Source organism: Tenrec ecaudatus, unplaced genomic scaffold (assembly GCF_050624435.1).
Source record: "Tenrec ecaudatus isolate mTenEca1 unplaced genomic scaffold, mTenEca1.hap1 Scaffold_370, whole genome shotgun sequence".
NCBI lineage: Eukaryota > Metazoa > Chordata > Mammalia > Afrosoricida > Tenrecidae > Tenrec > Tenrec ecaudatus.
This window is the reverse complement of record NW_027459130.1, coordinates 257,842-272,309: the sequence shown is the minus strand read 5'-3', so window position 1 is coordinate 272,309 and position 14,468 is coordinate 257,842. Positions and strand designations below refer to the sequence as shown.

Here is a 14,468-nt window from a genome sequence, read left to right as displayed (position 1 = left end):
GGCTGTGACTCACAGAGTTACAGTCTCAGAGACTCACAGGGGCAGGTCCCCCGTGCTACTGGGTTACTGTGAGGAGTCATCCACTCGTTGACAGTGAGTCCATTTTATAACACACACAAAAGCTGGTGGGTTATTAGGGAAATTTAGCCATATCTTTGTTTTGTTTGTTCAGCTTACGGCACCTTTTAGTATTCTATCAGTTAGGGTTTGGAGTTGCAAGCCACAGAAGCAAATTCCAGCTGTATTATCCAGAACAAATTTAGTGCAGGGTTCAAAGGTAGCGCATTGGGTCAAAAGAAAGTCTAAATAGCTGGGCTTTGGAAATAGAGTAGTAACTAAAGGGTTCTGTGAAATACAGAGAGGCAGCCAGAGTCGAGCTACAGAACTCTCAGATCCAGTTGCTGACATGGCCCCCACCCAGCTCCTGTCACCAAGACAGGACATACATTTCAATGATCTTCCTTCCCTTCTTTGCTCTACTCCACGGGCATTCACAGACCTCGAAGGGAGCATGGGGTTGTCTGAGGACAGGGGGCACGCCCATCCTCTCTTACCAGAGAGAGTGGCAAGTGTGCCTGTAGTATTGTGTCCCTCTCCTTGCTCTCTTATAAAAGTCCGTATTGAATTATTGCCCCCATCGAAAAGTGCTGTTTAAATGTCAGAAAGCCAAACACTGACATATTTTGGTATCAATTGTTCAAGGCACATTTTATCGTGATAGAAAGAAATAATGTTTTAAACCTGTTTCAACCTTCCTGCCATACAGTCAGGAAAAAAAAATCAATGCCTGAATTTATTTATCATTTCTCAAACTAGTCGTGCAAGTAGATGACATCCTCATAGCAGAGTCACTGCGTGCAACATGGGGCCTGGTCTCACTGTAGAAAGCATTGTTCGTGGTGTGCTCATGAGCGAGTCTTCCCTTTTACTCATGAACTGAATTCTGACTTTGTTCAACGTCTCACCTTCACCTACTCTAGGCAGCCATATCCTGCTAAGGACTGGATTCTGCCTTTTGCAAGATCCAAATGGTACTGCTTAGTGCATCAGAAGCATGTTTTAGCTAGGTTGGTTAAATTATATACTAAATAATCCTAATATGTATAATTCATGACATCATAAAATTCTGATAAAGGAGAAATTTGAGGTATTGGCTGCAGGATCTGAAGCAAAGGTCTCTTGATTCTTTAACATCTGATGGAAGGAACAATTCTGTCTCTGCCGACTGTGATATCTGAATCTTGTGCTTGGGCCTCAGCTGCTAAGAGCCCAAACTGGAGGAAAGATTCCACTAAGGGGGCTCAGTGAAGTGCTCCGGAGGGAGGGGCTGCACCTCTACTGTAATCTTCCTTTTCTTAGAGGATGGGACCCGTTTTTATCACTTTGAAAGTCATCCTGGGGAAAAAAATAAAGAAAAGTCATCATAGGGTAAATTTTCGTTTTACTTTCAGCTAAACACATCTAAAGTACGTCATGCATCTTTGGTTTTTATTGAATGGTCCCTCTGTAACCTGAGGGATAGACTACTCATGCAGCTAATCTGCTGCCCTAACACGCGGAAAGACTCATTAATAAGAGAGTAAGCATTCCATAACTATTTGCATGTAAACCTTGAAAGATAATAGGCCTTTACTTCCTCAGCTCAACATTTTACTTTCCCTCTGGCCTTTCTTAGTCCCACTGGCTTTTATATATGAAACGTTATGAACTGTACTACTTGTTAGCCAGAAGTGGAAAACCAAAAATGGTATTATATTCAATCATTCAAAATCTTTTGATATGGAACTGCATATGTATTAATGTAAATTATATATAACAAATAAACACTGAGAAAAATGAGTTTGAGTATTTGAGCGAATCTGGTGTGAATAGTAAGGAGCACTGTTGGTGTGTGAGTTGCTAATCTCAAGGTCAGTTGTTCAAACCCAACAGCCACAGAAGAAAGATGAGCCTGTGCATGCCTGTCCAGATGTGGTTGGGAAAGCCTATACAGAGTTGCTATGAGTCAGAATGAACTCAGTGGCACTGGGTTTGGTTTTCTTGCTTTTATCAGTGTAATAAATCTTTTACTTCATTGCAAATTAGTAATAGAAAAGCATATTGACTAAGGAACCTCAGAAAACACACGCAGATTGAGCATTTATTGCGTACTATATTGGGAACACAGTTTGGTTAAACAGTGATAAGCCAAAACAACCAGGTCCTTACCTTACACAATAGAGCCCTGGTGGTATATTAGATCACTTATTGAACTGCTAAGTGCAAGGTCAATAGTTCAAAAGTACCAGCTGCTCTATATGATTTCTGCTCCTGTAAAGATTTATAACTTTAGACACCCAAAGGGGGCAATTCTACTTTGTGGTATACATCATAATCATTTGGATACCAGTACCATTTTGTTTTTGACCTTATGGCGAGAGGCGCTAGTCCTGCAGTGGGGAAGTGTTCTGTGCTAACCAAAAGCAAAGTAGTTTTAACCAAACATGGCAGATCTCTGTAAAACAAAAGAAGCAAAATTCTAGGAAATGCTACTGGAAGTGTGACTCCCTCCTACAGGACGACCATGCAGTGGAAACAGCTGGATGCCAATGGTTTGGGTGGGATTTACTTAGGGAGTTTTTAGATTATGTGGGCAGTTAAATTAATGAGCAGGCAATTGAAACACAGAGTAATATGTCTTCTGATAGGGTACAAGGTACTTGGCTCAGAATTAGAAAGGAGGCAGAAGTGGGCAAAGATTCTCAGGGAAAATGCATTAAAATTGAGACTTGACTATTAAAGTGAATTTGCACAGTAAAGGAGAAAGGTAAAGTTTGAGTGGAGAACTAGGAAATAGAGAAAATATTGTATTAGGCATCTTCAAATAAAGTAGCTAATCTGAGACTGGGCAACAAGTGCTAAGAGGCTTGAGGAAGTACAGCGGGGCTAGTCCATGAGGGAGCTCAAGGTGTAGTGTTTTCTGAGCACACCGTATTGGCTGGCTAGCACAGTGGTGTGTGGTAGGGTTGAAAGAGAGAAGAAGCAGTGGCAGGCGCTGTGTCCAGGTGAGAAGCTGTAATGTGTAGCGTGGCACCTTAGAGGAAGATTCAGGATATCAGAGCAGTAATGTGACGGGAAGGACAGGAAGGCGTGAAAGATGACTCTTTGGTTCATATTCATCATTGGGGAAAAGCCCTCAAGAAGAGACAGTTTGGGGGAGGAGAGTGAGTTTAGCTTTCTTTGAATATGACCCTTAATTATCTTTGGGGAATCTAGTGGATATTGGGCTGTAGACATATGTATGGGGTTTGGATATGGACCAGGGTCTGTGATTTCAAATTTCCTGATATCTTAAATGATTATATTACCTATCCCAATGTTATGTGAATTAAGTGAAGGAATATAAAGCAATTCAGTGTTAAGAGAGGCAAATGACATTATAGTTTTTTATGTGAAACATTCCTTAATTATTAGTGATGCTACCCTTTGGTTGGTTACGTAATTCAGTTTCCTATTCAGTAGCCTGAGCTTATTAAGAAGATTATTGTAGCTAATATCACCTCAATCACTATTGGTGGTGTAGTAGTTACGTGTGGGACTGTGATCCACATGGCTGGCAGTTCAAACCCACCAGCAGGTACATGGGAGGAAGACAGGGCTATCTACTCCCGCAAACAGTTACAGTTCAGAAACCCTCGGAGGGTCACTATGAGTCAGCATTGACTTGATGGCAGAGAGGTTTGGGTTATATAATATTGAACCTTCCTTTTAACTACATTTTAAAGTAGTTCACTTCACTTTTAACTACTATGCATGTTGGCTTTCCCATAGGTAGATATATCAGAATATGCTTTCGGTTAATCCCTTTTTAACTTGTAATCAGTTTATATTGCTAGATAGGTCTCATAAGTATATTCAACTAATCATCTTCATTATTTTCAACTTCTTTCATTTCTGAAATATCTAGTATAGACAGCCCATCACTGTTCTTACAGTGGATGTCAAAGCATTATACTTTATACATTTATATTGTAATGTCATATCTAATGTTGGATTTTCATATATGTGTCTATATTTATTAATAAATTTCTTATCCAATCATTGTCATATTCATTTACTGGTAGGTTAGAATAGAACTTAAAGTCGTTCGATGTAAACATGCACCAACCATTGGAATTGCTTTGGCTCTGTAATTTTTGGTCCAAGACTTTCACAGCTTCAGTCACAGGGACCTACTCAAATTGCATCTTGTTATTTACATTTTTTTCTCAACGACCTTTTGCCCATCACTGTTCCTCCATTCCCACGAAACCTTCCTGGTCTATACTAAGTGCATTATACAATTCATGGAAATAAAAGAATAAATAGATGATATGGTTTTTAATAGGCATGATCCTCACATTTTCTTTGTAATTCTCCAAAGACTAAGAATATATTTCCATATGTATATCGTTGTTGTATAAGAGAAAGGCTGGGATAACTAAAGAATATGTGTTTGGGGAGGAAAGACAGTTGAAATCTGAAGAATTCCAATGCCATGAATATTGAAGCTGATGGGATTCCAACAAAAACATACCATTTCTATCCTGAATATCCAGCCTGGCATATGAAGACCCCCTTCTTAATCCTGACTGATTGCCATTTCAGCTTGTTAGAAACAAATTGGAGCCTTATACAGAATTGGGAGAGTAAAAAAGACATTGAGCTAATGATCAAAATCAAGCTAAGATCCAACCGATCTCATGGTAGACTGACTGTAGATATTCTGATCCACCCCAAGGGGAAACCTGTATTCCTGCATCGGTCCTTTCCAGATCCGTCGGTGTCCCTTTGCTGCCTCTCTTTTATTATCCCAATACCTCTGCATAAACAGAACTCAACAATAATAGTTCTCATTTAAATAGATGTTTCACATACATTTATAAGTTTCAATGTCCATTGTTTTTCAGTGTATTCAAGAGATTCCCCCAAGATACACACACAAACAAATTAAAAGCAAAATTTCTAATAATTTTAACACCTAATCAGAAAATGATTTAAATCCTAGTCCCAGGGTTCAAATAGAGAGTGCTTCATATAGCTCTCCTACCCAAAGCTAAACTCCAGGTTCAGATTAGTTCTTTGGAGATCTAAATTCGCAGTAAAGTTGTCCAGAGCATCTTGATGAGAAATCTGTCATTGCTAAGTCAGTGTGGATGTTGCTTCTCCAGGCGTCTGATTAAGTGGGAGGTGCCATCTGAACATGTGAGTTGCCCACAAAAGCTCAATCTGTCACAGGTGCTACAATTTGTATTTCAGAAAATCTGCTTCTACAACTTTAATTATCTCCAAAGCATCCCACTTTACATAAAGTTCTCAATGGAGTCAGCATTTTCCCCCCAGTTTCAGAACTGGCATGTAAATTAAGCATTTGCCTGTTACCTCCAAGTTCTAGGGCTGAAAGGATCTCAAATGAGACACTTTGCTTAACATCATCTATGTTCTTCTCCTTCTCCCACTTCGACATCGGAAAACGAAGTGCCCAGTCGTCATAACTGAGGACGCATTCACCGCGATGCATCCATGCCTCCCAGAGAGGAGGAAGGCTTAAATTAGAAAGAGAGTGTGTAGGTTTAACTAATAGTTGGGAATTCCTAAATTAAAAACATATTAGACCAGGATAAAATTTCTTTTTAATAATACTTTTTCATCAAGTCAATGAAAAGCAATGTTTATCTCTGTGATAATAGGCACCTTCGCACTAGAAAGCCTGTGACAACAGTCCTCTTTGGGCAAAGTGATACCTCTTACCTGTTTGACTAACAGAAGGCCATTGGGACTCATTTACACTGGCTACGTAGACAAAAATCAGCCAGTCCCACTTGACCAAATCTTTCTTAGTTAGGCCTTCTGATAAGGGTCACACAAAACCACACATTGCTTTCATTTTATACTCTTCCATGGAATCTGAACTCGAAAGACATCCACCGCAGTAAAGATTTGTTATTGTCAGAGTTGTTCTTATCCCATGAAATATTTTTTTAGATTCCAGTCTAAAATCCTGATGGGCAAGGTTTCCCAAAATATTACACTGGGGAGGTAATTTAATTCAAAAAGCCAAGGTTGACATGATAAATGAAGGGATGTTTTTTGACCCCCCCCCAAATCTATAAATGATTCAACTCTCAAAAATAATTTTTAAAGATTAAAGTTATTTGATACTTAATTAGAAAATATGCTATGCTTAAGTTTTTTTGAATAGTTTAAAATTTAATTCTTATAAACCTTTATGAGTATTTCTCTTTGTATCAATATAAGCACAGCAAATAGAATTGTTTATTTGATTTGAGAAATGATTATATTAACTGGTAATTGCTTAGCAGTTAAATTGTAATTCAAATCTTATTTTCTTTGTAGGATTATTTAACCATTCATAAGTATGGCAACGCAGCCAGAAATGATCTCTGGAATGCCTTCTCAGAGGTAAAGTATAGGAAGAAAAAGAACCCAAACCATTGGTAACTTTTATTGACGCTGACAGTATGTTTTCATTTTGAGCTTTTATTTCCTTTGTCGCATATTATTTATAAATGTATAGTAATGAGCTATATAAAATGTACTAAAAATACAATGGGATTTAAATGTACTTAATGTTATTGATGCCTTTCATACTTTAAAAAGATAATAATTATGGAATACAATTTTAATATATTTGGGAAGTGAGTCATGCTAAAGTGAGAAATACTGCAAGTTTTTAAGGAAATATGTTTTCTTGTGTGCATGACAAATATTTAAATATACCAACTAGACACACTGGGGATATTTAATGATGCTGCATGTATTTACTTTACCAGTAAAATGTATTTTATTCTCCATTATGTAAAAAAAATTAATGCTAATGAAACTTCCATATATATATGCATGAAGCCTAACTTAAGGTGAGAAAATTAATTTTAGTAACACATTATATTAGCTTCACTGATCTTGAAATGTTTCATATTTAGGTAAATATTAAAGGTAAAAGTGAAAATGATTTAATATAATTATATGTATAATTCATGCTTATAAAGCTCATTTATCCAATTTGGGTTCTAAAGGCTTTGAAGAGGAATGGAAAATATGTAAATATACAAGAAGTCATGGATCAGTGGACGCTCCAGAAGGGCTATCCTGTTATCACCATCTTGGGAAATGCAACAGCCGAAAAGAGGGTAACCATTACCCAGCAACGCTTCATTTATGATATAAGTGCTAAGACCAAAACCTTTGAACATCGAAACAGCAGGTACCACTGACTCTCTTTTAATTTAACATGAATATAGGAACTTTTCTTTTTGCCATTCACCTTTTAATTTTAATATTTTAAGATAATTTTGACAACATAATTCTGAAATATAAGTTAAGACTCTTTTTATTTCTTTATTTCCATATGGTATTTTTGATTCCTTTTACTGCCGATACCTTACATATTTTAACCCCTGATTGATGAGCACACTTATGGTATTTCATTGAAGACTATTTTAAATTATTCTAATCATTTTAAATGTGAGATATGATATTTTACTTTTTGTTATAATATTTTTTAATCATCTTTAAGAAAGTTAAGGTGTGTTGTGAATTGAATGGGATCAATCTAGAAAACCAAATCAAAAGTATTTAGATAATAAATATTATCCTAGTTAACAAAACTCAAAACTAAATAAATACCTTAAGGTGATCTTAAGTAGAAGTGGCAATATGAAAATATATTCTCTTTCCCTCAAATGTGGTGTTTAAAACTATAGAAAACACACCTGAATTTTGATTTGCTATAAATTTAACATTGGGGAACCCATTTAATTACTTAAAATTCAGAATATAAACATTCTATCCAATTTTTCTAGTTTATTTTTACTACTTTGTTTCAGTAAAGACTGAGTCAATGTAAGAAAGTACACTTCAAATCAGGCAGTTTTTAAATTTATATATAGAATGCCCTGGTAAGGGATTGGAGGGGTGAAGGGAGGGCAAGTATAGAGATCAAAAGTAATAAGTAAATAGAAGTGCTCATATTAGTTTACTCATGCTGTGTCCTATCACCTTGGGAAATTAGGATGCTGGACTTCATCATCCATTATTATGTAGGATTGGTGGGGAATATTTTAAACTTACATGAATGGATAGCATCTCCAAGTTAGCTTGATGTGAATAAAAGTGTTAGGGAGATTCATGAACATTTTCTGGTGGCTGATATTGGAACTCCATTTAAGAAAACATGAAGTCTTCACTGTTGTATTGAGATAAATACTGGTACAGCAGCTATACTATACAATACGATACGATACTATAGTATACGATACGATACTATAGGTGTAGGAAGGAGCTGGGCTCCACAGCAGTTAGAATGGAAAGATTGGCCCTGGGTTCTCACCCAGCCATGCTGCCGGGGACAGACTTGCAGGTCTGCTGCCATACAGATGAAAACCCAATTCTGCGCCATCAGGTTGATGGCGACTCCTAGCCCCCCTAAACACAGGGTTGAACTAGCCTGGGAGTTTCTGAGACTGTAGCTGGGGCTGGGAGTAGGACCCCCTTCTTTCTCCAGCGGAAGAGCTGGAGGCTTCAAACTGCTGACTTTGCAGTTTGCTCTACTCTCGTCAAGATGGGGGCACATGGAGGTTAAAGGCTCAAGTAGAGAGAGGCCTTCACCAGGTATGAGGAGTTGCCTTTTGCAATTAAACTGCTCGAACACGCAGAATAACACTCCTCCCTTCACCCTGTCGGGATCTGCCTGTCACTGCTTCGTCCCCTTCTCTGGGTCCCCACAGCTGTCAAAGGCTGCCCTGATCACCCACCGTCTGGCCCCAGGCGAAACACGCTTCGGCATGGACCACGAAGTACACAAAAACGACTTGACTGTGGCGAAGCCAGATTGGGGCCATGCCTTTGAGAATGAACAGTCTGACACAGGCCTCCCCGATGCAGAAAAACAGAAAGGACACCCAGATGACAGAACAAATATTGAACAAAAATTCTCTGCCAGCCCATAACCTGCATCAGAGGTGTCAGCCAGGAGCCTGGCTCTTCACGGGGGAAAGTCTCTCAGCATGAGTAAGCAGTTTTAGCACAGAGCGCTTAGCTTCTGCTGGCATTATAAAACCACCTGGATGGTTCTGAATCTGAGAAATTGGTATATAAAAATGTTGAGGAAAATTAAAATCCCCTTGGTGGCGTAGTGTTAAAGTGCTCAGCCGCCAGCAAAGATGGCATGTCGAAGCTGCCAGCCACTCCCTGGCAGAAAGGGGGAGCAGTGTGCTCCCATTAAGACAGCAGACCGGGACAACCCTAAGGCAGTTGTACCCCGACCTGTTGGAGGACCATGCGTCAGAATCCATTTAATGGCAAACAGAGCAAAAAAAATATATACATGACATTCTATTATTTAAAATAATTTTCCTAGTAGGACAGAATCCATCTCTAGATGAGAATTTACTATTCCCCACTTAGATTATTGCTTAATTTATATTAATGTTCAGTTAAAGCTTGAAAATCAAGTCTGTGTGCTCCTTGTACAAGCCTTCCGAGGTCTCTAGAAGAGACATTGCTGACGTGCTAAAATAAATGTTTCCCACGGCTCTCGACTTTTCAGCTACTGACTTGGATCGTTCATTGGAGGGGCAACTGGGAACTCACAGACAATATTTGAGATTAAAGGGTTTTATTTAAGGAAGTTTACAGGTTACATACAATCAAGGTGAAAAATACATAGGACATGGTTGTCCTGTCAGGAGAAGTCACCAAGTTCTCTTCCAGGTGATAACAAAGACCCAGCAAGCATGGCACTCCTGTGTAAGGTTCAGCCCAAAGCACTTAGCTCCAGCTCTGTGCATCAGCAAACCCAGTTAAGTGGCCAAAGGCCCCCCACTCTACAGGCCAGCCGTAGGTCCCAAAGCACCCAGCTTTACTGATCATGACTTTCGCTTTGCCATGACTGTTCTGTGGGACAATTATCATTACCTCTTACCTGGAACATTTTAAATGTGTAATGTAATTATTTTTCCATATGTAATAAATGTACATCCTAGCTGTTAAGTAGAGGAAGAATGAATCTTTGCTATTTCTAACAATTGCATATATTTAGTAATGTGTTTAAGTGCATAAAATCCTTGGTACACAGGAAGTTGTGAATTTTCGTAGTTTGTTTTTCCTTCATTTCATTATAAATTTAATACATTTCACTGTTAACTAATACCACCTGAAGCATGGGGCACCTCCTGGGAGTCTTGGGCGACAGGGCATTCTGTGTGTCCGCACACTCACCCTTTCCTTATGGGCCCCGCCTGCAGCAGTCTCCGGAGGGTTTCCCTGTGTGCATCAATGCTTCGTGAATGTTAGTAGCAACTCCTGGGTGTGATTTTTCTCATTCCACTTTTTAAAACGTACCAATTCTTTTCCATGTTAGTACAATCAGAATTCTTAAGAACTACTGAAGAAAGGGATATATTTTTTGAAAATTTTCTATTGTTACTTAAAATATGATATCCATATGATCAGTTAAACAGAAACAACAAGAACATAATCTAACTACACACATTAATTTTTTCTAATCACTTTTTAAAATATTACATACTACTAGAGTCTTAGACTTATTTAGAGGGTCTTTAGATGTTTTTAGTCGTATATATTGTTTGCTTTTTAATTAATATCTGTTTGGCTTCACAATTTAGATCGTCAATTCAATGTGGAAGATATACACCTATAAAGTCTTGTTCATAAAGTTAGTCTATGTCTTACAGAGAAATTGATTTGGTCTTTCATTTTACTTATACTCCACCCAGTTCCTTTCGGTCTAATTACAGAGAGTAATTAATTGAATGTCTCCAATATCTATTGTTTGCAAGTACACACAAAAAATAAACTTGTGTTTTAAATTGAAAATTAGATCCAGCATTTAGATTAGATCCAGGTACTATTGCCTCTTAACTTATTTTTCCAATTAACCAAAATAGATTAATTATCTTTGGTGAGGGATGCTGTTTAAAAAATAATAAAATAATCTGGCTGTGATGTTCCCACGGTGTGTCCATTGTCATATATTTATCACATATTTTTCATTGCATGCGTCGAGGCCTCTCTTAAGGAACATAAATTGTTTTGTTCACTAACTTCTATCCAAAGAACCAGGTTAGGCAACAATAAATTGGTTCTTTCATGATGGATTATGTGGAGTCAATTACAGTGTAACAGGGTACCTTCACATGGTTGGCACTCAGAAATGTTTCTCTGATGAAGTTCAGCTTATCATTTAAAATTCAGAATGTCAAGGATGGCCTTTTGACTTTTGATTTTGGGGATAGCAGTTGTTATGACATAATGAATTTTCCTCTTTTCCATCTGACATATTACTCTTGATGAATTCCCATGTATTAATTGTGAGTGTGAGAAATGAACTCTGTGACACGTAAAACAATTATGTGTCGAGGGACCGATTCAGCACTGCTCTTCCCAAATCTCCAGAAAGACGCCCATTTTATGATCAGTCACTTGGCGTCTCCACTGGTTCTCAGTTCTTCAGTCGCTCTCCAGTTATGAAGCTGACACAGTATAGCTTCTTATATCACAAACAAAATATATGACTTTAATACTCATTGCTCGCTTGTTGTGAAGTCTTGCCAATGACACAATGATAAAAGCAAACTAAAACAACAAGACAGGCCCACGTCAGCAAGTCCATTCTGACTCGTCATGACCCTGCATAGGGTTACTGACCCTGTAAACGTGTACAGTTGCTGATTGCCCCACTTTCCTCCCGTGGGACAGTTCTTAGCTTTGAACTTCCAGCTGTTTAGCAATAGCACAATGATTAGTTGAAGGAATCAGGTTATATTTCAAGAAAATAAAATATAATGCTTGAACGCAATGTAAAATCATCTATCATTAACTGGTTAGCCTTTCAGATTAAATAGATACTTTATGTAAACATATAGGCCTTGATTTTTATTACTATAAAAGGCAAACCTTATCAAATGTTTCTCTTTTATAACTCTGACCCACATTTGAACATTAAGTATCGGTGGTGCTTGGCCAATCCATTTGGAAATTTCATTTAAATCAGCAGGACATTAGGTGTGCCCTGTCGGGTGCATTGTGTTTATATGGATTTTAGGGGGATCTTGTCAGTCTTGTTTTATTCTCTTTGCCTGAATCACCTTATGTGTGCCATATTAACCTTATGGAAATATAATAAAATATCTCTCTGAACAGTTATAAAATAAATAAGGAGAAATTGGTGAAATGTGAATACATAAAATCACTAGTGTTTAATATTAAAACAATAGAAATGAATTATTTTAAGATTCAAATCAATATATACTGTAGTATTTAGCCACTTTTAACTCCTAATGCACACATTTTGGGTTTTTTTGGCAAAGTATATTATTAGGAGATCTCTTCTACATTGACAGAAAACTTCTGAGTGCACAGTCTTCTTGGTGAGATAGAAACAATGAATTAGAATCTACTTTGATGTCTGAGTGCTTTTTTTATTGTTGTTTTTGGTAGCTTCCCTAAAAAGCATTAATAAAAATCCCTCTGAAGATGCATGTTTTTCAAATGAACACCAATTTGTATTTTTAAAGCTACTCTTCTATTTTGCAGCTACCTGTGGCAGATTCCATTAACCATTGTGGTAGGAAATAGAAGCCATGTGTCTTCAGAAGCAATTATTTGGGTGTCTAACAAATCAGGTAAGATATATATTCTCCCCTGTGGACAATTGGTTTCAGATAATTGTTCAGCAACTTAACCTCTGGTTTCTGGGGTTATAAAAATGTGCATAAAGACAAACTAGAAAGAGAAGATGGAAGAATGATAATCACCTCTACAAGATAAGAAAGCATAAGAGGATCTCTTCGGTATAATTTCTGACTCATCCACTTTCACCCTGCCTATATAGTTCTTGTTTATTCGTTCCTTTCATGGTGAAGAGAAAACATTTAAATGCTTTTGTAGATCTCATCGTAGCTGTTTTAAACTGTATAATTTCATAATCACACATTTAATTAAAATGTAAGCAGAACTCCCATTAGAGCAGTGTCTCACAAACTGAAACTGAGGCAACAGTTTTAATCCCATTCCACTGTCTTTCTTTGCATTTTCAGACTATCTCTTTTAGAGACCAGAGAAGCAATATCCTTCATGGGATTAGATAATTATAATTATTGGATTTGAAGGGAGAGGATTAGAGTTGTCCTCAAAGTGCACCCTTTGGGGGTCAAACCTCAAGGTGCAGGGAGAAGAGCCAGTTCATTGTCTTTCTACCCACAGACCCAGTGCTATCAAATAGATTCCAACTCCCAGCAGTCCTCGGACACGGGAGCACTGCCCCTTAGGGTGTCCCAGGCTGTACCTGCACACACAGGACACCGGTGTCCTCTTTCACCCCCAGAGGAGCTGTGAGACTGAACCAGGGACGCTTAGTTAGCAGCTGTTGCTCTTTGACCCCAGCACCACCAGGGCTCCTTATTGTCTGTGTAAATGGCGCCAAACAGGAGAGGGGCCTATTTGCAATCACTCACAGAAGAGTACTTGAGTCCCTTCTAAGTCCTTCATGGACAGCAGGGTCCACATGAGGGTTCCTTTTGCTCTGCTTCCCAGCGAGTTGGAGAAAAGGCGATGATCATCTTCTATTAACACTTCAGTGGCACTAAGAAGGTCACATTTTTCTACCTTTTTCCCCTTGCTGCTTTCACCAATGCTGTTAGTGTATTTTAATTCTTTATGCTATAAACATCATTTTGAGCATATATCTTTTGTTTTAAGTAAATAAACAAATGTTTGTTTCATTTCATACATGGCACAGTTAAGTACTCAAAATAGGTGCATGGCTACATATAGGCAAAATGTACTGAATCCAGAATGTAATCTGACTATCAGAAACATAAACACTTGTAATTCCCAGGGGTGAAGGTTACTCATAATTTCGTGTTAATGTAATTTTAATATGAAACTGCATATTATAAAGAGTTACAATTCCATTCACGTTTATTGCATATAAGACATTCACATGTAATGTGGTGGTACGTTGAAATGCTGACTGTAACATTTATTGGTTTCTTCTCCTTTAAAATAACTCATTACAATTTGTTCTTTTAATTGCTTTGAGTTAGCGTTTATTTCGTGATTCTGAATTCACACTTACTATCTTATTTTCCTTTATAATTCTCTTTTATCCCCATGAAGCACCTTTACTTGAATACATAATATGTTATTACATGGTGAATGAAACTAGGGAGTTGTAATTGTCCAACGATTTGAATTATGCCATCCCTCCATACATTTCTTAGAAACATGAGACATAATAATCTTCAGAAATAAACTACGACATATCCCTTTGAAATGTAGAGTGGAAATGAGAAAGTTAAAGAAATGTAGAAGTACTTACTGATTATATATTTGAATCAGCCTAAACACTCAGCTTAGAAGGTGAGGGCTATAGGGAGTCTGTTCTTACTGGAAACCTGCTGGAGAAG

General features: G+C 37.7%; 1 protein-coding gene across 2 annotated transcripts in view; it reads left to right on the top strand.

Annotated features, from left to right (window-relative positions):
* Positions 1 to 14,468, top strand: part of LOC142436502 (thyrotropin-releasing hormone-degrading ectoenzyme-like) — a 283,596-nt gene that overhangs the window by 13,069 nt on the left and 256,059 nt on the right. For both annotated transcript variants that reach the window (XM_075540114.1, XM_075540113.1), the window contains exons 2-4: positions 6,376 to 6,441; positions 7,056 to 7,243; positions 12,595 to 12,683. In XM_075540114.1, coding sequence (XP_075396229.1) covers positions 6,376 to 6,441; positions 7,056 to 7,243; positions 12,595 to 12,683 — 343 coding nt within the window. The remainder of the gene's footprint in view (positions 1 to 6,375; positions 6,442 to 7,055; positions 7,244 to 12,594; positions 12,684 to 14,468) is intronic.